The 19,641-nt window shown below is 41.9% G+C and overlaps 1 protein-coding gene across 1 annotated transcript in view; it reads left to right on the plus strand.

Annotated features, from left to right (window-relative positions):
* Positions 1-3,318: 3,318 nt before the first annotated feature.
* Slc9a7 (solute carrier family 9 member A7) overlaps positions 3,319-19,641 on the plus strand; it is a 151,176-nt gene continuing 134,853 nt past the window's right edge. Inside the window, exon 1 of the mRNA XM_051142420.1 lies at positions 3,319-3,794. Coding sequence (XP_050998377.1) covers positions 3,467-3,794 — 328 coding nt within the window. The 5' untranslated portion in view covers positions 3,319-3,466. The remainder of the gene's footprint in view (positions 3,795-19,641) is intronic.

The raw sequence follows: 19,641 nt of genomic DNA on the forward strand, positions 1-19,641 counted from the left end.
TTTTAAGATTTCTGTTTTCATATTATTCAGTCTTGAAATTTCAACCTTTCTATTATTTCTTACTTCTTTGCTGAAGGCTACAGCATTTTTCTGTGTTGTCCCTGCTGTCCTGGAACTTGCTCTGTAGACCAGGCTGACGTTGAAGTCACAGAGATCCTCCTGCCTCTGTCTTCCAAGTGCTGGGATTAAAGGCATGTGCTATTACCACCTGGCTTTTACTGAAACTTTTAATGTTTACATTTACTTTAAGAGTATTTTGTCGAGAAGAATAAATAAAAAACAAAGAGCATTTTGTCCTTACTAATCAGAGTATTTTTATAATAGTTGTTTCAAACTTTTTTGAGGTACTTCCACATCTTTGTCATCTTAGTATTGGTGCCTATTAATTACCCTTTCCCATTTGAATTGTGAGTTTCATGCTTTTTTTTCTTTTTCTTTTTTTCTTTCTTTTTTTTTTAGGTGCTGAAAATTTAGCTTAAATTTTTGGACATTTTCTGGGTGGTGGTGGCTGATACCTTTAATCCCATGTCTTGAAAAATAACAAAAAAATGGATAAAGTTTTATGTTATGTAGAAATATTACATTTTTGTTATAGCTTTTAATCAACATGATTTGGTTGAGATCATAAATTCTGACCTGCACATTGTGGATTGTGGTGCCAAAGCTAATTCAGTTTTCATAAAGAAGTATGCAGAACTATTCAGGTCTGTTTGTACTTTTGTTCTTATGGTTTTTGAATCAGGGTCTCGTTGTGTAACCTAGCCTGACCTGGAACTTGTTAGGATCAGTTCTATGTTTATTCAGGTTGAAGTGAACTTTGGAATTCACAAACAACTCTTTCTTCTGAGGTTCTTTTCCACAGTCTTCCTGGTAATTTGGAGTTCCCTGGTGTAGCTGGTCTTTTGAAAAAACAAAACAACAACAACAACAACAAAGAACAAGCAAACAAAAATTCCTTCATCCCATGATGTTTTCTCTAAGGCATTTGAAATCCAATTTCCCATTTTTATCCTTAACTTTCAAGCCCTATGTTGAGGCACCACTTGTAGCAGGTCTTTGCTATTTTGGGGTTCTTCTTTTCCCCACCTCTTATCCCTATTTCACCCCCTATCACTAGATAGGAGAGAAAGAAAGATAGAGGTGGGGGAGATAGAGATCCTTGAATCTAATTTCTTTATTATTTCTTTTTTGAGCAAGACTACTAATAAACCACAAGCAATGCCCCTTGAACAACCCCCAACCCTGCCCATGGGGGGGTTCTTTTATATACCCTCTGAAAAGTTCCCAGAAATCCAAACATCACACAATAGAAGAAACTATCTGCAGCTGCCAAAACCATGCCTCTGCTAGAGCACCAGGCAAATCATAGCTGCTGTGGACAGTTCCAAGTAGCCCCATATCCCTACAACTGGGATTAAAATGAAAGTCCATTTTAATATTTCTGTGTGTTAAAAAAAAAGAAAACACTTCAGGATTGCCTTTATTGGTTTGTTTGAGAGAAATACGTCTTGATTTACTCTTTTCTGCTATTAACTTTTTGCAACTTTTTCTATGCCTGACACCAAGCTGCAGGAGTAGAGACAGATGAAGAGGGAGGGAAGGAGGGAAGAGGGAGGAAGAAGAGAGAGAGAGAGAGAGTAAGGGGGGGAGCATTGGGGAATTGGATCCATTGTTTTGGGACCACAGCTACTCTAACCAGAGGAAGACCATTCCCACTCCTGTCAGTCTGAGTGCTTGAGGGAACTGCTTCCTTCACTGATGTAGCTGCCACAATGTACAAGAGAATAAAGGAAAAATTAAACGATATTTCTTCTATGTTCTTTGAACATTAGGAGACCTATTTTCCCCTTTCTGGAGCTCTCTTTGTCCACGTCAATTCACCCTTCTTGGTTGACTTGAATGAGGAACTGAAGAAAAATATTATTGTCTATTATTGCAGTGAAGAAAGGAAGAAAAATGAATGATGAACTCATGCTAATTCTGATTTGCTTCAATTCCAGTGTTCTTCATGAAGTTGCCTGTTGCCTTTTCCCCCCAGAATGTTTAAATGTCTTCTCTATGCATTCTGCTCACGTTTTCAAGGACCGACTAGGCTCAGCTACGTGGTTCTAACTTGCAGTGTCTCACTTATTTCTGGAGGAGTAGGGTAAGGTCCTGGCTAAAATCAAGATGAAGAGATTCCATGGCGTAAAGAAGATACTAGGCAGTTTCTGCTAAATGCTCACCTGGAAAGGAAGGAGGGGGATGTTCTGAAGCGTTTCCTATCTTCTTCAGTGAATCCTCCTATCCAAAATGCCTCTGGGAGAGAAAGCATGGGCAGTTGGTAGGGATATGAGAGATTCAGTAGATGTGAGTAGCGTCCTCAACACCTTCCAGTGACCTGATCATGGTAAGCTTTCTTTTCTTCCTTTGAGCAGAGAGACAAAGTGGTTTGAAAATTCTATTTGTTAGGATTTGTTCCAAGAGGGCTTATCTTCTGAAGACCTTGTAATAATTTGGAGTCGGGCTTGACCCTAAAGTTCAACTAAAGACTCCCTTGTTATCTGAATTAACAGGAAGACAATATTGAAAGGATCATCAGGATAAATGGCTTGAGCTCTCCCACCCACTTTATGGCAGACCATTTGCAGCTCTTTTATTCTGAATCTCAAGAGGTTTTAGTTCCCTCTAATTCAACCCTCTTTCCCCAAAGGGATTCCTTGCCATTTAGATGATGGAGGTATTTATCTCAACGCTCTCACCAATTGCCCTTACCTACCGTCATATTGCTGCTTACTAGAACACAGTTTATCTAAATGATGCCTAGAAATACTCTGGGAAGTCCTGAGAAGCTGGGTACAGTCTGAAAGGCAAGAAAAAGAGAGGGGTGCACTCGCGTGGGTAGGAACAATAAAGTGGCTTTGTAACTCCTGGGAGCCCCCCACTTTACTGGGCCCAGAGAGGCCACAGACCAGCATGACACCAAACTCTTAGTGGTGGCCCTAAGGATTGGAATGCTCTCAGAGAATCAATCCAAGCTGATTGATGTTCCTTGCCAGGAGTGAATGACCTCTGCCATGTCTTTTAGGAGGCATGGCAACTACTACCCAGGAGCTGGCTAGCCGACCCCAGACAGTCTGACCAGGTATGCATGGACAGAGCAAGCAGCGCGGCGCCTCTTGAAGGGTTGGCTGCTCGCCTAGCAGAGAAGGAGGGTAGAGCCCGCCCCGCCCGGACAGCGGGGTGGCCAAGCCGCCCTTCTAGGCGGGGGACGAACAGGTGCGCGGGCGGGGGGCGGTGCTTGGGGATCCTGCGCACTGCGCGCGCCCCTCCCCCGCAGCTTGGCGCAGCCAAGGCCCCGCGCGAGCAGCGGGAGGAGGAGCTGCGGCTGTGGCCACCGGGGTAGGTCCACGGCACCGCGGGAAGCTGCTATCGGCCGGGGCTGTTGCTGGTCCCGCGTGGAAGAGGCACGGGCGACCCCAGAGTCATGGAGCCTAGCGATGCGCTGCGCCGCGGTCCGGGGAGAGCTGTTCGGGTGCTGTCGCCTAGGCTGCTGCTGCTGCCACTGTTGCCAGTGCTGCTGGGTCGGGGGCTGCGGGCTGGGGCCGCGGCCTCCTCTTCTGGGGCGGCGGCTGAGGACAGCAGCGCCATGGAGGAGCTTGCCACCGAGAAGGAGGCAGAGGAGAGCCACCGACAGGACAGTGTGAGCCTGCTCACCTTCATCCTGCTACTCACCCTCACTATCCTCACCATCTGGCTCTTCAAGCACCGCCGGGTGCGCTTCCTTCACGAGACTGGGCTGGCCATGATCTATGGTGAGTCCCCTGCCACTGCTCCAGTCCACATCCCTTGGGCGGCTGGCTGTGCTCTTCTGGTGCCGCGGAGTGCTCCCGCTTCACTTCTCAGCGAGTTTCTTCTTTTGCGTTTCCCGCTGAGACGCTGTGGGTTTCCAAGGTCAACAACTATCTGCATTTTTCTGCCTTTCTGCTATGGTTAAAAAAGCATTTTGTCCTGTTTTGACATTCTTTACCAGGAACCAAGATGAAAGACACAGAGGTGGCCCCTTGGCACCTCTGCTTGATTATGTTTCTGTTGTGCCCTTCTCCATCAGCAAACAACCCCCCCCCCCCCTCCGCGACCCAGTTTAGATGTGCAGAAGCCATAGGGGCATGAGGTGGGCGATTTTCCAGGGAGCTGTATCACCCCAGGGGACAGGCCACAGAGGGGTGAGAAAGAGGGCTGAATGTAAGACTTAACTTGGGTTATCCACCGTTGTCAACTGAGGTAGATGGCCACTTCTGAGATCTGTGTTCTCTTTTCTGTTGTCAGTAAAGTCCGATGAGGAATACAGCGAAAGGTGAGTGCGGTCTAGGACCTAGAGTGGTGACACCATTATGTCAGGCCTAACTAGCTAGCGTAAAGGTACCCTTGTGTCTCATTGGGAAGTTATACCCATTTTCTTGCTTTCTGCAAGCCAAGGAGAGATCTTGTATTCCTAAAAAGGTAACATGGAACATCTATGAAGATATATTTCTGAGGTGTGTGGAGGGAAGAGTGATGGTTTTAATGCTGGAGTCAGCCCCTTTTTGTTAAGGATGGGCTGACACCACTATCTTTCTGGATTTAAATGGACACAGCATGTTACATGGGCAGGGCTACAATCTGAGTCACCTTTTTTTTTCTCTCTGTATGTGCCTCCAGTCACTGCCCACCCCACCATGGACTTCAAACTGGAGCCAAACATTCTTTTTTGACTTAGTTCAGGGGTGTTGAACCCGCCCCCCCCAAACCAGCATCCTATAATGGGAAAAAAGAGCCACTTCGGGACTGTTTTCCAAGCTAGAGCATTTGCTTCATCACAGTATACTCTACTCGATTTCCACCCAGAGATCCCTGTCCAAGAATGGAAAGCAGACAGCTTAATCTTTAATGTGGAAATTACCCTTCATCCTGGGCCTTATGGGCCTTATGGTTCTTGTTTAGTTATTAATAGTCAGGGCTATGGCCACCAAAGCCTTTTAGACAAATTCTATCGGGGACTAGTGCTATCAAGGAGTCTTGCAGTTTGGAAATAGTGGCCTAAACAGATCTTGAAAACAGAAGATTGGTTACCGGAAATCACAGGTCTCAGGACAGACTTTGGCCTCCATACTTGCTCATGGAACGTCTGTTGTTAGTGTTATTCGGTCGCAGATGAATGACGTGAGGAAAGCAGGTAAAATGAGATGTTTCCTGAGCAGACTGAGTGAGGAATTGAAGTACTTTGCCATTTTAGGTTATTGACTCAGCCATATTGGAAACGAAGACTGCCTTTGTATATACAAAGCTATAAGAATATATTTATTTTATAGGTCTCAGAACCAACTCCTTAAAGAACAACGTGAAATAGGAAGTACATTTGACGGGCTCATAAATGCATGCTCAAAGATGTAGAAAATAAATGGGGATTAAAAAATACACATTCCGAGGATTACCCTATGTTCCTAGGAATTCGGTAGTTTTTATGTTTGGCTTTTGTTTTATTCAAGACAGGATCTCACACAGTAGCTTAGGCTGTCTTGAAGCTCACTGGGTAGTCCTGGTTGGCCTTGAATTTAGGGCAATCCTCCTGCCTCAGCCTCCTGAGGACTGGGATTACATACATGAGCCACCACACCCAGCTTCAGTCATCTTTCTCTTAAGGATTAAAAAGCAACAGTGGAATTTTCCTTTGCTGATATATACTTTAAAAATTCACCTCAGTGTTTCAGACATCGGGACCACATGCTAGTGGCTGTTTCCTTTTGTGGATAGTCATGCTATAAATCTCATAATACACCTGTATAATTTTGTCCTTTGTCTTTGGATCCTCTTGCTGCTTTTAAATACATTGGGAAATTTATTTTGTCAATATGTGATGTCCTGGGTTATATCAAATATTGATATGTTGATGTGGGTTGTTTGTAATTGTGAGAAAACGTTTTTCTTCAGGATATTTGATCTTCTGTTGCAATCCCCACCTCGATCCAAATCTGAATTCTAATGTTATTTGGTTAGCCGATTTTTCATCAAATACTCAAGATTATTAGAGTGGTAAGGCAGGAGACTCTGACCTCTGCACATGCACATTGCTGTGCACACCTGGACACACCTATGCACACACATGCATTTGCCCACAGACAAAGAAATCAGATTTTATTTCTCAGAATCAGTAGGGGAAGTGAGCAGTTGTCCTCTTGTCTCTGAGTAATGCAGAGCAGGAAGGCTGAGGGAAACACTTGTTGAGTATCTGCTCTGTGCTGGGTATGCATATTAATTTCTGGAAGCTACAATTTAACTTGAAAATGTTCATCGTTTTTTTTATGAGTGAAAATGTTCAACTGTGAAATCAAAACAACCCTTAAAGCTTAATAAAATCTCATTCTTGTCATCTATATAACTGGCATATACTCATTGTACATAGTACTGGATTTTTATAAGAACATTTTAATACAGGCATTTGCTATCCTTTACCTTTTTCTCTTCCCGCCTCCTACTGTTTCCCTAACCCAGTGTTTCCCAATCTTCCTAATGCTATGAGCCTTTAATTCTTATTGTTATTTCATAACTATAATTTTGCTACTGTTATGACTTATAATGTAAATATTTTTCCAGCTAGAGGTTTGCCAAAGGGGTCATGACCTGCAGGTTGAGAACCACCGCTATAGACATTCAAGCTTCTATTTTCATGCCATGCATAGAGGCATGATTTTATATTATATCTATAAAGTCTGGGATTCACAAATGAGAGAAAATATGCACTATTTGTCTTTTTTAAATTTAAAAAATTATTATTTTATTAATTTATTCATATTACATCTCAATGTTTATCCCATCCCTTGTATCCTCCCATTCTTCCCCCCCCCCATTTTCCTCTTACTCCCCTCCCCTATGACTGTTCCTGAGGGGGATTACCTCCCTCTGTATATGCTCATAGGGTATCAAGTCTCTTCTTGGTAACCTGCTATCCTTCCTCTGAGTGCCACCAGGTCTCCCCCTCCAGGGGACATGGTCAAATATGAATATTTGTCTTTTTGAGTCTGACATCATTTGCTTATTGTGATAATCTGCTGCTGCATGCATTTTCCTACAAACCACATAATTTCATTCTTCATGGATGAGTAAAATTACATTATGTATTTATACCACATTTTTTTTTATCCATTCCTCTGATAACAGTTGCCTAAGTTGGTTCCATAGCTTAGCTCTGTGAATCCTGCTTCAGTTAACATAGATGTGCAAGTCTCTGGGATGTCTTGTCTTGGAATCCTTTGAGCAAAGACTCAGGAGTCTTCCATCTTTTTCTACTGAACTGATATTTACTCTGAGAGAAGTATCTTTAGTATTAAACAAACAAGCTCGTACAGTTATACGTATCTTGGGAAGTGTATGTAACAGACTAGGCATTGGTTTCCTTAGGGGACAGGAGGACCTCAGTGGCTGTAACTTTTGAGTGGAAGGGAGCTGTTAACCATGCACTTTTTTGTGCATTTTGATTTTTTGAACTGTAGAGGTGTAATTACCTAAGAGCATGTCTGTGTCTTCTCTCTGATCACTTGTGATGTGTGCGTTTCTTAAATCACTCAATTTAACACCCACATCTGTATTTAAATCATGGTGTGGCATTCAGTTGTCCCCAGGGAGTAGTTAGTCCACCAGGAATTGGCACAAATAGATCCTGCAGTAGTAAGTATGTGCTTGGATAAAACGGACCTAAGGACAATAAGAGACACATTGTGCAGGCTTAGTATTTGGAGCAAAAGGCAAGTACCAAAGGACAGTGACAAGCATTCTTCCCTGACAAGAGGTGGAGGCAGCTACAAGGCAAAATGTTCCCAGACCTGATTTTCCAAGGAGTTTGAAAGCAGACCCCTAGACCTTGACATGCCAGCTGTAGACATCTGGGTGAAGCATTAGCAAGGCACCAGTGTGGCATGTTATGGTAGGCTAGGGAGCTCCTAGTTTACTCTGTAGGCGATTAAACACCATTCTGAAGTTACTGGGCCCTGCCTGTCTGCACAGCCAAAATAGCAAATTTTTGAGGCAGGGGAAGGTGGCATCAACAGATTGTCAGTTACTTGTGGTTCGCTCTCAAGTTCACAGTAGTTCTACTTCCTCCAGAGTGTTTTTGTAATAACTGATGTGTATCCATAATAATATTACTGTGCTACAATAGCCTACCTCCTGCTTTCTTAATTCTCCCTTCTGTATGGCTGCCAGCTTTCGGAAGATTTGCTGGTCAGCCTTTGTAAGTTGTGGGTTCCTTGCTTCTGCTCCGTTGCTGATTGAACCTGTATTGCTTAGCACAGCTTGACAGTGGTGGGCCTTACAGACAAAGTGTGAGAGAGAAAATGACTTGTAATATTCAATTTCCGTTTGGGCCTCTGTGTTGGTGAGACTTTCTCATTGCTCTTACCAGGTACCAGAGAGAAACTACTTAAGGGAGAGAGCATTGAGCTTTTGTGGTTTCAGACTGTCACAGAATGGAGGGCTTTGTGGAGTAGAGAGGTTCCCATCATGTTGTCCCAGAAGTAGAGAGGGTGTGCCTGCTGCATTGGCTAGTTCGCCCCTCCCCCACCCTTTTATTTCATCCAGATCCCCAGCCATGTAACAGCGTTGCCTGCTTTCAGGGAAAGCCTTTCTTAGATTAGCCTCTCTGGAAACATCTTCACAGACACACCCAGAGGCCGACTTCCATAGTCTAGGCACTTCTCAGTCCAGTCATATGATTGATCGTGCTAACCCTCATCCATTTACCTGTTGAAACCCAATATATAAGCATAGCTCTTTCTCTCACAACACTGCACCAAGAACCACTTAAAGGCTCACGACTCTCCTGTTGCAAAATTGACTTCGTTCATCTCTCGAAGCCCCAGTCTCACCAGTTCCAGCACTGCTCAAAAGTTCAAGTCCAAAATTTCCTCTGAATAATTAAATCAACGGTTACCTGTTAAGTCCTTGTAAAATGAGGGACAAGATCCATATTTCTAATAAAAAAATGGCACAAAGGTGCTTACCTATTCTAAAAGGGAGGAAGGAGAAGTAGGAAAGAAGGACCACATAAGAGCAAGACTGAAACCCTGCAGGGAAAAATGAAGTTTTATAGCTTCCTGTCCAGAATGGGGTGGTGTGATGTGAGTTCTGAGGGTTTGGTAGCCCTACCCCCATCTTATAGTATTGTGGGTTGTAGTCCACATGGGTTTCTCTTGGGCTGGCTCTGCTTCCTGCTTTGCAGCCTTCCTGGGCAGCGGTAATATTCTGGGCTCTCCATTGTGTCTTTGATTTCATTTGCCCAGTTCCATTAGCATTGCCCTCTCAGGGACTGCCTGCCATACACCCGATTCTCAGGTATTCCTTTGATGTCTGGGGGGGACATCGTGTCAAGGACTCTGGGCTGTTTGTTTGTTTGTTTGTTTTTTGCTTTTCAAGACACGGGTTTCTCTGTGTTAGCCTTGGCTGTCCTGGACTCACTTTGTAGACATGGCTGGCCTCGAACTCACAGCGATCCACCTGCCTCTGCTGGGATTAAAGGCATGTGCCACCACACCCGGCCATGTCACCGAAGCTCATTCTGCTTGCATGTAAAACTAGAATCATTTGGTCAGCACCACTTTTGAGACTCATTTCCTAAGATATCCTCTGTACTTTTTTCTTATTGTCCTGTTACAATATATACTTCGCTTCTTTTGAAAGACTTTTATCTGTTTCTTTTGTTTTTCAAGGCAGGGTTTTTCTTTGTAGCCCTGGTGGTCCTGGAACTCACTCTGTAGGTCAGGCTGCCCTCAAACTCACAAAGTCCACCTGCCTCTGCCTCAAGAGTGCTGGGATTAAAGGCGTACACCAACACTGCCGGGCTTGAAAGACTTAAAAAAAATTACTTATTTATTTCATGTGTAGGAGTGCATGTACACCTGCATTCCCGAAGAGGGCCACCAGATCTTATTATAGATAGTTGTGAGTCACCATGTGGATACTGAGAATTGAACTCATGTCCTCTGGAAGAAGAGTCAGTGACATTAACTGCTAAGCAATCTCTTGAGCCTCTTGAAAGACTTTTTTAAAAATAGGATTTTATTTTGTTAAAATTGTGTGTGTGTGTGTGTGTGTGTGCATCACATGTGTGCAGGTGCATGAGGAAGTTAGAAACAGTGTGTCAGATTCTCTGAAACTGGAATTTCAGGTTGTTGTGAGCCACCTAAAATGGGTTCTGGGAACTGAACTCAAGTCATCAGGAAGTGCTCCTAAGTGCAGAACAATCTCTTCAGCCCCTACTACTCTTAAATCATTTCAATCTATTCAGATATAAGTTCTTCCTGGGCTGTGTCTTTTCATGGACTTTTCTCAGGGTGCTGTAAGGTTTTCAGACCTTTCTTTTCTTCATTTTTTTCTCTCCCCATTCTCACTGTAAGCTTGGCTAAGAGCTTCCAGCAGCAGCCATACTACAGCCCGAATGCTTGCAGATTCCTTCCTTCAGATTAATGGTTTGTTGTCTTGAAAGACTCTTTTCACAAAAGGCTCAGGACACATATAAAAATATAAAAATGTTATTTGTCAGAATGTGACACGAATGTCTTCTGATCCAGTATGTATCTTGGTCTTGTGACTTCTCATTGGACTCACCCCCAAACTCTGCTTACAGTTGTCTAGGGTTTTTTTTTTCAGCCCATAGCTTCAAGCGTTTTCATATTCCTCTCACAAACCCATTTCAAAAGGCTTCTGAACTGCATTGTCAGGGTAGTCCTGGCAACAGCCTCACTTCTCTAGTAACACATTTCTGCTAGTGATGCTTATTGCTGATACTTATTGCTGTGTCTCTGCATAGCTTAGAGGAGGAAGGATTTATTTTGGATCATGGTTTCAGAACTTTTGGTTTATTGTGGCAGGTAGGACACAACACAGTAAAGCAGTTTACATTGTGGTGGTGGAGTTTTCCTTTTTCCTTTTGTATTCCATCTGGATCTCCAGCCTAGAGGGTGAGTGCTGCTCACATTCAGTGTGGCTCTTAACCTCTTAGTATTTTGTCTTTTATGGAAATGTACCCATGGACACACTCATGTATGTACTGCCATACCCTTAGGTGCCTGTCAGTCCATTCAGGATGCTAATCAAGAACCTGTGGGCAACCATGGCACTACCTACCTCCAGGTTAATTAGGGGTTCTCATTAAAAGAACCTCTGACCTTGGCCCGAGTTTAGAGTAGCCTTACTTTGGTAACAAATGGCTCTGGATTCAAATCCTGCTTTGCTACCTATAAAGCGGTATGACGTTAGGTAAGTTCTCTGAACCTTAGTTGCCTCTTTTGGGAAATGGAAATAAAATTGCTCATCTCACAGGGTTGAAGTATTTTAAAACGTTAAGACGTAGAGTCTGATACTGAACAATTTGGTAAATATTAGTTTCCATTCTCACTTAAGACTTTGTGATTTCCTTGGCAAGCTTTGCTGTTTGCTGTTTGTTCAGTAGAGGCCCAGGATAGTTTTAAGTTCCGTGAGGGCACAGTTAAAATGGTGAGGGGAATTGCATATTATCATATAGTTTTGGTGTGCTATTTGTTAATACCTAGAAAAATGTTGCAGTGCACCTACCCTTCTCTTTTATCTAGCAGTATATGTATGTGTGTGTGTTTGTGTATGAAATTGTCAAAGATCAAATTTCATAAGTGATAAAAATAATAAAGTACCCCCTTTTCTGAGGAATAGGGAAGAGGGGTAGGGGGTACTGCGAGGAGAGGAGGGAGGGGGCTATGACAGAGATATAAAGTGAATAAATAGCTGGGCTGTGGTGGCGCACGCCTTTAATTCCAGCACTCAGGGAGGCAGAGGCGGGTGAGTTCGAGGCCAGCCTGGTCTACAAAGCGAGTCCAGGACAGCCAAGGCTACACAGAGAAACCCTGTCTCAAAAAAAAAGTGAATAAATAAATAAATTAAAAAATAGTGAAGTAAAACCAAAACCAAAACCCCCTTCTCCAAAAAGAAAACAACAAAACCAAATTCTCTTATACACCCATGTTCTTAAGAGTAGTAAGCTATATAAAGTTAGAGCAGACTGTTCAGGTTAATTACTAGCCTGCTATCTCCTCTGCCTTACAGTCGTGTGTGAATTGAGCAATGCTTTGACAAGATGGGGTATTCATTCCTGATATTTTCTTTGACTACTTGAGAGCATTGGGGGTTCCATTACATGTTGCAGGAGTTGGGTGATTGCTTGGATAGGCATACGTGACTCTCTAGTGAGGACCAGGTAAATATGCTAGGGAGAAACTGACGTGTGTTCCCATACCTCATCAATTAAAAGCTGCCTTCTGAGTTAGCTACATCTGAAGTTTGTTTCTTAATGGAGTGAAGACAGTATAAATGAATTAAGGTCTTGTGCCCATCAAGACATAAAATTTATAGCTTTTAATAACATCACTGATACACTAACTTATTGTATGCTTGATTTCTTTCATTCTTTTTTTTAAAATACCTAATGCTCATGACGTCATGGCTATTTGAGGAGAATCTACAGCCACTGATTTCTTATAGAAGGAAATCATCTCAACATGAGATTTTAGCTCTAGATCAATGGTTTTCACCCTTCCTAATGCTGTGACCCTTTAATACAGTTCTCATGTTGTGGTGACCCCCAAACCATAACATTATTTTTGTTGCTATGTCATAACTATACTTTTGCCACTGTTATGATGATTGCTAAAGGGGTCACTACCTCCAGGTTGAGAACCACTGCTCTAGGTGATACTATATGGATAATTTTCCATTTAAAAAATACTATTTAGTAAAAAAAATATGATTTCAAAAACTTGATCTGAGTCTAATCCGGGATTAGACTCCTCTTTTCAGTTTACAAGAAATAAAGGAGCTAGAGAAATTACAACATGGTATGAGAAAGTAATCAGAGAAGCTGAGAATGCAAGCCATCTTTGCATTCTGATCTCTTTAAAAAGTCAGGGTTAAGGGAAACAGACAGGGTAGGGGTTCAGCATTAAGGGAGACCAAAGAAAGCTAGATACCTGTGTCTCAGGAAACTTGATTAGCTCCTGGTCCATTAAAATAGATTTTAAGTGGTTATTTAGGGGAGTAGTTAGCATTATGTGAATGTCAACTTGTATGGATGATATAAAATAGAAAATTACAATTTTTTTCTTAGGATAATTGGAGTGAAATGGGAAAATATACATGTTCTCAAGATGTAGGCTAAATTGTTTAGGGATGAAGTGAACTGGATCCTAATATATTCAACTTGTGTAAAGCTTCAATCAAAAACTGAGCATAGCATATATTTGTATATATAAAGACAGAGAACAAAGCCAAATATGGCAACATCCTGGCAATTGTTAAATGTAGGTGCATGGTGAAATGTCGTGCATTATATTCTTGCTTAAAGACTTTCTCTATGGTTTGAATTTTTTTTTAGTAGTAAAATATCTTCAGAAACAGTTTAGGGTATAACTCAGTTGGTAGAATGCTTGCCTAGCTGCATGAAACTCTGGATTTGATCCTAAGCACTGTATGAACCAGATGTGTATGTGTCTGTATCCAACATTCAGGGAGTTGAAGGAGGAGAAGCAGTTTAAGGTCATCACAGGGAGTTCAGGCCAGCCTGGGCTACATGGGAAAGAATAGCATCCTGTTAACCTCCCTAAAAACTAGGTGAAGCTCTATTTGTGGTGCCTGCAATTCTAGTTGAGCTTTTTGACACTAGCTGTGACATTAGTTCACAAGAGATGTTAGACCCAACTTACTTGAAAATCTCTAAGTTCTTTGAATTTCACTTTCTGTTTGATTTTAAATTCACGTCTTTCAAAAAAAAAAAAAAGTGCCTGTGCTCTGCCAGGTGTGGTAGTGTATACGTGTAATCTCAGCACGTGGAAGATGGAGGCAGGGGGATGAGCTGAAGGTATTCCCCAGCTGCATAGCAAGCTAGAAGCCAGCTTGGACTACATGAGACCCATCTCAAAAACAAAGAGCCAACCAACCAACCCAAAATCCAATACAAAATGGGGCTGGAAATATGGTTTAATTGGTAGTGTCTGCCACATAAGTTAGGGTCCCCAGCACCCACTTCCAAACCAGGCATGGTGATAAGTAGCTGCAACCCTAGTAGTGGCCAGCCAGTTTAGCTCAGTGAGAGACCTCTCAAAACTAGGGTGGAAAGTGGTAGAAGAAAGACAGCTGGCATGAATCTCTGGTGTCCATTGCCTTGCACACACACACACACACACACACACACACACACACACACACACACACACTTGCGTGTACACATAAAAATGGCCTGTGTTCTGCTTACAAGACAATATATGTGGGTAAAGCTTTCTCCTTTGATTAAAGCATACCACTTGGCTTTCAGGCAGTATGAGTATTTGTGTTGAGATAATGTTGTTGATTGTTAAAACCAAACAACCCCATGTTTTCATGATCTAACATAAGAGAAGTTCCTTTTTACCCCTGTGTGGCCAGAGGAAGGAGAGCCAGGCTCTCTCAGGCTCTCTGTGTTTTTTTTTTTTCTTTTAACTTTTATTGAGTGTCTATGATTTACACGTCATGCACCAAAATCCCTCTCCTCCCCTCAGTAAAATAAAACAAACAGACAAACAAAAAACTCTTGTCACAGAAGCTCTACTGTATCACGCAGTATAGCCCTTTGTCCACATATGTTTACTTTCAAATGTTCATTGCTGGGAGTCATGTGTCTGGTTTGAGGCCTACACTATCATTACCGGATGCTCACTGGGACTGCTGTTAGATATCCTGTTGTTGCCGTGTGTTAATCTTTGACTCTGCAGGTCTGGCCCTTTCATGTGTTCCAGCAGGTCATACATGGGGTAGATGTTGGGGTGAGGTCCACTCAGAGCCCTGGATCAGGGCCCACTCCATGTCCTCATGGCAGGGCCTGCTCTCCTGCTCCTGTGTCATCATGGCAGGGCTGTCTCACCCGCTCCTGTGTCCTCAGGGCAGGGTCTGCTCTCCTGCTCCCGTGCCATGAATCCTGCCCCATTACCTGATCCAGAAAGTCTCATGAACATCTATACCTGGAATATAAAACAAAGAAAACTGTTCCCTTTTTCGTAGCTGGGACTTTACTCCCAAACTCCAGTGTAGAATTGCAAGGGGTGAGGCAGCCTAGGGGCCTTATTGAAATGGGAGCATAAGGTTTTTTTTTTTTTTTTCCTGGAGGTACTGGGAGTTAAGCTTTGGGCTTTGTGCATACTACGGAACTAACCCACTAATCCTGAACATAATGCTTTCAAGAGCCCTTCATGTTGTATAGCGTGTATGAAGTTAATACCTTTCGGTGGCTGAATGATATTCCATTCTATATATACATTCCATATTCTAGTTATTAGTTGATGAATGTTTAGATGGTTAATAAATTATCCTGCTATAAACATTCACATACAAATATGTTTGAGTATCTGGTTTCAGATTTATATTCTTATGAGAATATACCAAGGAATAGAATTGCCGGTTCATATGGTAATTCTCTCTTTGACCTTTTAAGGAACCACTAAACTGTTTCCATTCACAGCAGCACTATGTTGTATTACTACCTCAAGGTTCAAGGATTCAGATTTCTTTATATCCTCTCTAACACTTGATATTTTACTTTATATAGTTTTCAAAGTAAAGCTACTTTAGTAGATAAAGTGGTTTCCTGTTGTGGCTTTAATTTGCATTTTCCACACAACCCAGTGTTGAGCATCCTCTTTTGTGCTTACTGTTCATTTGCATTCCTTATTTAGAGAAACATCTATGGGCTAGTTTGTTGCTGTGAGTTGTGGGAATTCTTTATATAGTCTGGATCTTAATCATTGGTTGGGTAGGTGCATTGTAAATATTTATTTTATGGGCTGCCTTTTCACTTTGTTAGTGTATCCATCTCATCTGTAAGAAAAATATCTACCCTAAAACAGTGGTATACAAATCCTCTGCTCCAGTGTACTTCTGCTTTTGTCATTTTATAGTATTGTCCAGAATTGTATCTTTACATACTGTTGTTATTAACATATATTTATGACTTTTAAAATGTGCCTTTTTAATCATAGGAACAGGGACTTATAAACCAAAAGCTTTTACAGTTACTATTTATTTATTTTGGATTTCAAGACAGAGTTTCTCTGTGTAGCCTTGGCTGTTCTGGACCTGCTTTGTAGACCAGGCTGGCCTCAAACTCACAGAAATTTGCCTACCTCTGCCTGCCCAAGTGCTGGGATTACAGGTGTGCACCACCACTACCCAGCTTCAGTTACCTTATTTTTAAAGCAGCAGTTTTTATTTCTTCATGTAATTTTGAGTTACTGTGTGATATTTTTCATTTGAGCATGAGAAATCTCAAATTTTCTTATTTATTATGAATTAAACTTTCTTAGTTTTTGTTATCTGTGAATTTTTTTTTTTTCGAGACAGGGTTTCTCTGTGTAGCCTTGGTCATCCTGGACTCACTTTGTAGACCAGGCTGGCCTCGAACTCACAGCGATCCGCCTGCCTCTGCCTCCCGAGTGCTGGGATTAAAGGCGTGCGCCACCACGCCCGGCCCATCTGTGAATTTCGTAACTATTCTTGAGGAATAGTTTTTAAAATTTAAACATTAATTAATTTATTCAATTTACATCCCTATCATAGCCCCCTCCCTCCTCTCCTCCTGGTTTTACTCTCCCTTCATCTTCTTCCATCCCCTTCCTCTGTTCCTCAGAGAAGGGGAGTTCCCCATTACCAACCCTCCACAGCACATAAATTTGCATCAGGACTGGGCACATCTTCTTCCTCTGTGATCCAGAGACTCACAGCCAAATACTGAAGGGAGTCTTGTGGAAAAGTGTGAGGAAGGATAGAAGGACCTAGAGGTGACAGGAGTGCCACAAGAAGACCAATAGAGACAAATAACCAGGTCCCAGAGGGGGCTTGTGGAGATTGAAACACTAACCAAGGACCATGCATGAACTAGTCCTAGGCCCATACACAGATGTAGCTGAGCCATTTCTCCAGTCCGTGCTTGAGCTTAGTAGAGGTCTAGTTCATGAATGTCATCAAATATGGGAACTTTCCAGCTTTCATCTCTTTAAATATTATAATTTTTCTCTCTCCTTCTTCTGGACTTTCCATAATGTGATTGTTGATCTACTTTCTGTTGTGATACAATTTGACTTGGTTTCTTTACCTTCTCTACATATTTTTTTTTGGTTTGTTTCTTAGACTCAATAATTTCAGTTTTTTATTTTTACATGCAAGGTCACTAATTCTTCCTGCTACCTGCTTAAATATTCTGGTGAACCCTTCTAGTTAAACTTTCAGCTTTAGCAGTTGAATGCTTTCTTTTAGTAGTTTATATTGATATTTTCATTTTGTTCCTATCCATACATTGCTTTCTTGATTTCCTTTGTGTCTTTTTTCATAGTTTCCTTTATTTTTCAAATCATATCCAATACTTAAAGTTATTGTGTAATATATTCAGGATCTTGACCTCTTCAGATAATTTCTGTCATTTGTCTCCTTGAAGAGGCTATATTGCCCATCTGAACAGCTGTGAAGTGTTCGGTGTTACATTTGTTGTTGTTGAGCAGTGTGTGTTGCTTCTCTACTGTGAGTGGGGAAATGAACACCTTGAGCCATTCAATTGGGCACTTTCCAAAACCACATACACACCAAAAAGCATGAAAGAAAGTCTTCTCTTCTCTTCTGGAGCCAAACATCAGGATCTTATACTGAGAGTGTGAAAATCACAGAGCTCCACCTGTCTCTGCCTGCACAGTGCTTGGATTTGAGGTGTGTACCACCCACCCAGGCTGCTCTTGCTTCTTAACCACATCCTATTTTTAAAAATTAAGGCTCTCTGTATTTTCAGAGACATTAAAGTTTCTAAAGAAGAGCCGTGTTAAGCCTTGCATTTTGTTAAACTTGTCCAATATGTTACTAAGATAGTAAATGCCCTTTGGTAAATCTATTGTTTACTGTTGGCTCCTATCATATGTTTTGGTTGAGAACCTGGAAACTGAGAAACTTCTAATGGGGGTGTAAATTTAGATTTATGCCCAATAAATTTTCTCCAGTTATGCTTTTCCAGTTTTATTCCTAAAACACATTTTAGATAAAGTTACACTTATCTCAGTTTGTTTTGGGTTATTAAAAGGATTGGCTGCAGATTACTTTGTATTAAAAGTGGAATTAACTAGGTGCAGCAAACGTCACCGTTACCTCTCAGTATCGATTGTGACTTTCCTAGTAGAGTCCTGTTCTTTCAGCTCAGCATGTTGCTGTGCAATGAAAACTGCTTCTGCCACTAGAAAAAGACACGTGACTAAGTTCTGACTAGAAGTAAAAGGCAAAGTGAAGTCGTGGGTGGGGTTGTATAAAATATTCTTACTGTATACATGCTATCTGTCTGGTTCTTGGAGTGTGGATATAACTACTAGAGCCTCAGCAGCCATATTGGATTCAGGATGACCTTGGGAATGAGAACCCCTTCTGGCAATACAGTAAAGCAGAATTTGCCAGAATCTTTGAAAATGCAGAGCTACCATGTTGGGCTTGGATTGCATACTTTTGTCTTCCTTGTGAGAGAGTGATGCAGATTTTCTCTTTGCTGCTGAAGCCAACTGTAAAGTTCATACTGAGCTGTTAGTGTTACTTGAAATGAAATGTGAAACATGGGTTGCTTTGAGGAGCAGATGCAGATGCATCTGGCGCCCCTCGGGAGTTCTACTGGAAAAGGAAGTGTTGACAGGGCTCCAGAGAAAGAGTTTGAGGAAGGGCTTCAGATTTTTAAGCACCACTCACATCTGGTGACTGTTTTAGGCATCTGACCACCACTTGCATATTAGATGAATAGGTCTAGAATTCAGACACAATTTTACTCGGGGCTGTGACTTATAGAAGGATCAGCAAGGGAAAAACTCATAATGAGTGGAGGCTGCAAGAGTCTAGTTTGTTACTACAGCCGAACAGAACAAGCTTCATCCTCCAGCAACACATCCTTGTGTTTCTGTTTAGGTAGGCTCTCTCAATCCTTGCTCGGTGGGAGGTCTAATTCAGGATCTTGCACATGCTAGGCAGCATCTCTCTCTGAAATTTCTGGTGCTCAGATGGAAAAGAGGTGTTTACTATAAATCACATTTGTGAAAACAGTCTTGCTAGGACACTATAGCAGAGTTTAGTATTCCAGGCACACAAAATCACTGTATCTATCAGCCAGCAGCAGAGAGCACATCTCATAGACCATGTTCCGAGGAACTATTGCAGGGATTGCTCAAGTAAAGCACTCCCTTTTATGGGTAGCAACATCAGGCCCGTCATGTGAACTTCTTTCCTGTAGAGTAACGTGATGTCATCTGACTGTTGCTAGATTTTTGTATCTATGAGGCTTTGTTGGTTTTATACTTAACTCCTTTTACTTGCTGTTGTTTTTTAGTTTTTAATTTTATTGCAAAAGTGATCACAACAAGAAATGAACTTTTTTTTTACTTTGACATTATTTTTTATTTTAGTTTTTTTTTTTTCGAGACAGGGTTTCTCTGTGTAGCCTTGGCTCTCTTGGACTTGCTTTGGAGAACAGGCTGGCCTCGAACTCAGAGCAATCCACCTGCCTCTGCCTCCCTCAGTGCTGGGATTAAAGGCATGTGCCATCACTCCCACCTTGAATGCAATTTA

The sequence above is a fragment of the Acomys russatus genome, chromosome X (genome assembly GCF_903995435.1).
Source record: "Acomys russatus chromosome X, mAcoRus1.1, whole genome shotgun sequence".
NCBI classification, from domain to species: Eukaryota; Metazoa; Chordata; class Mammalia; order Rodentia; family Muridae; genus Acomys; species Acomys russatus.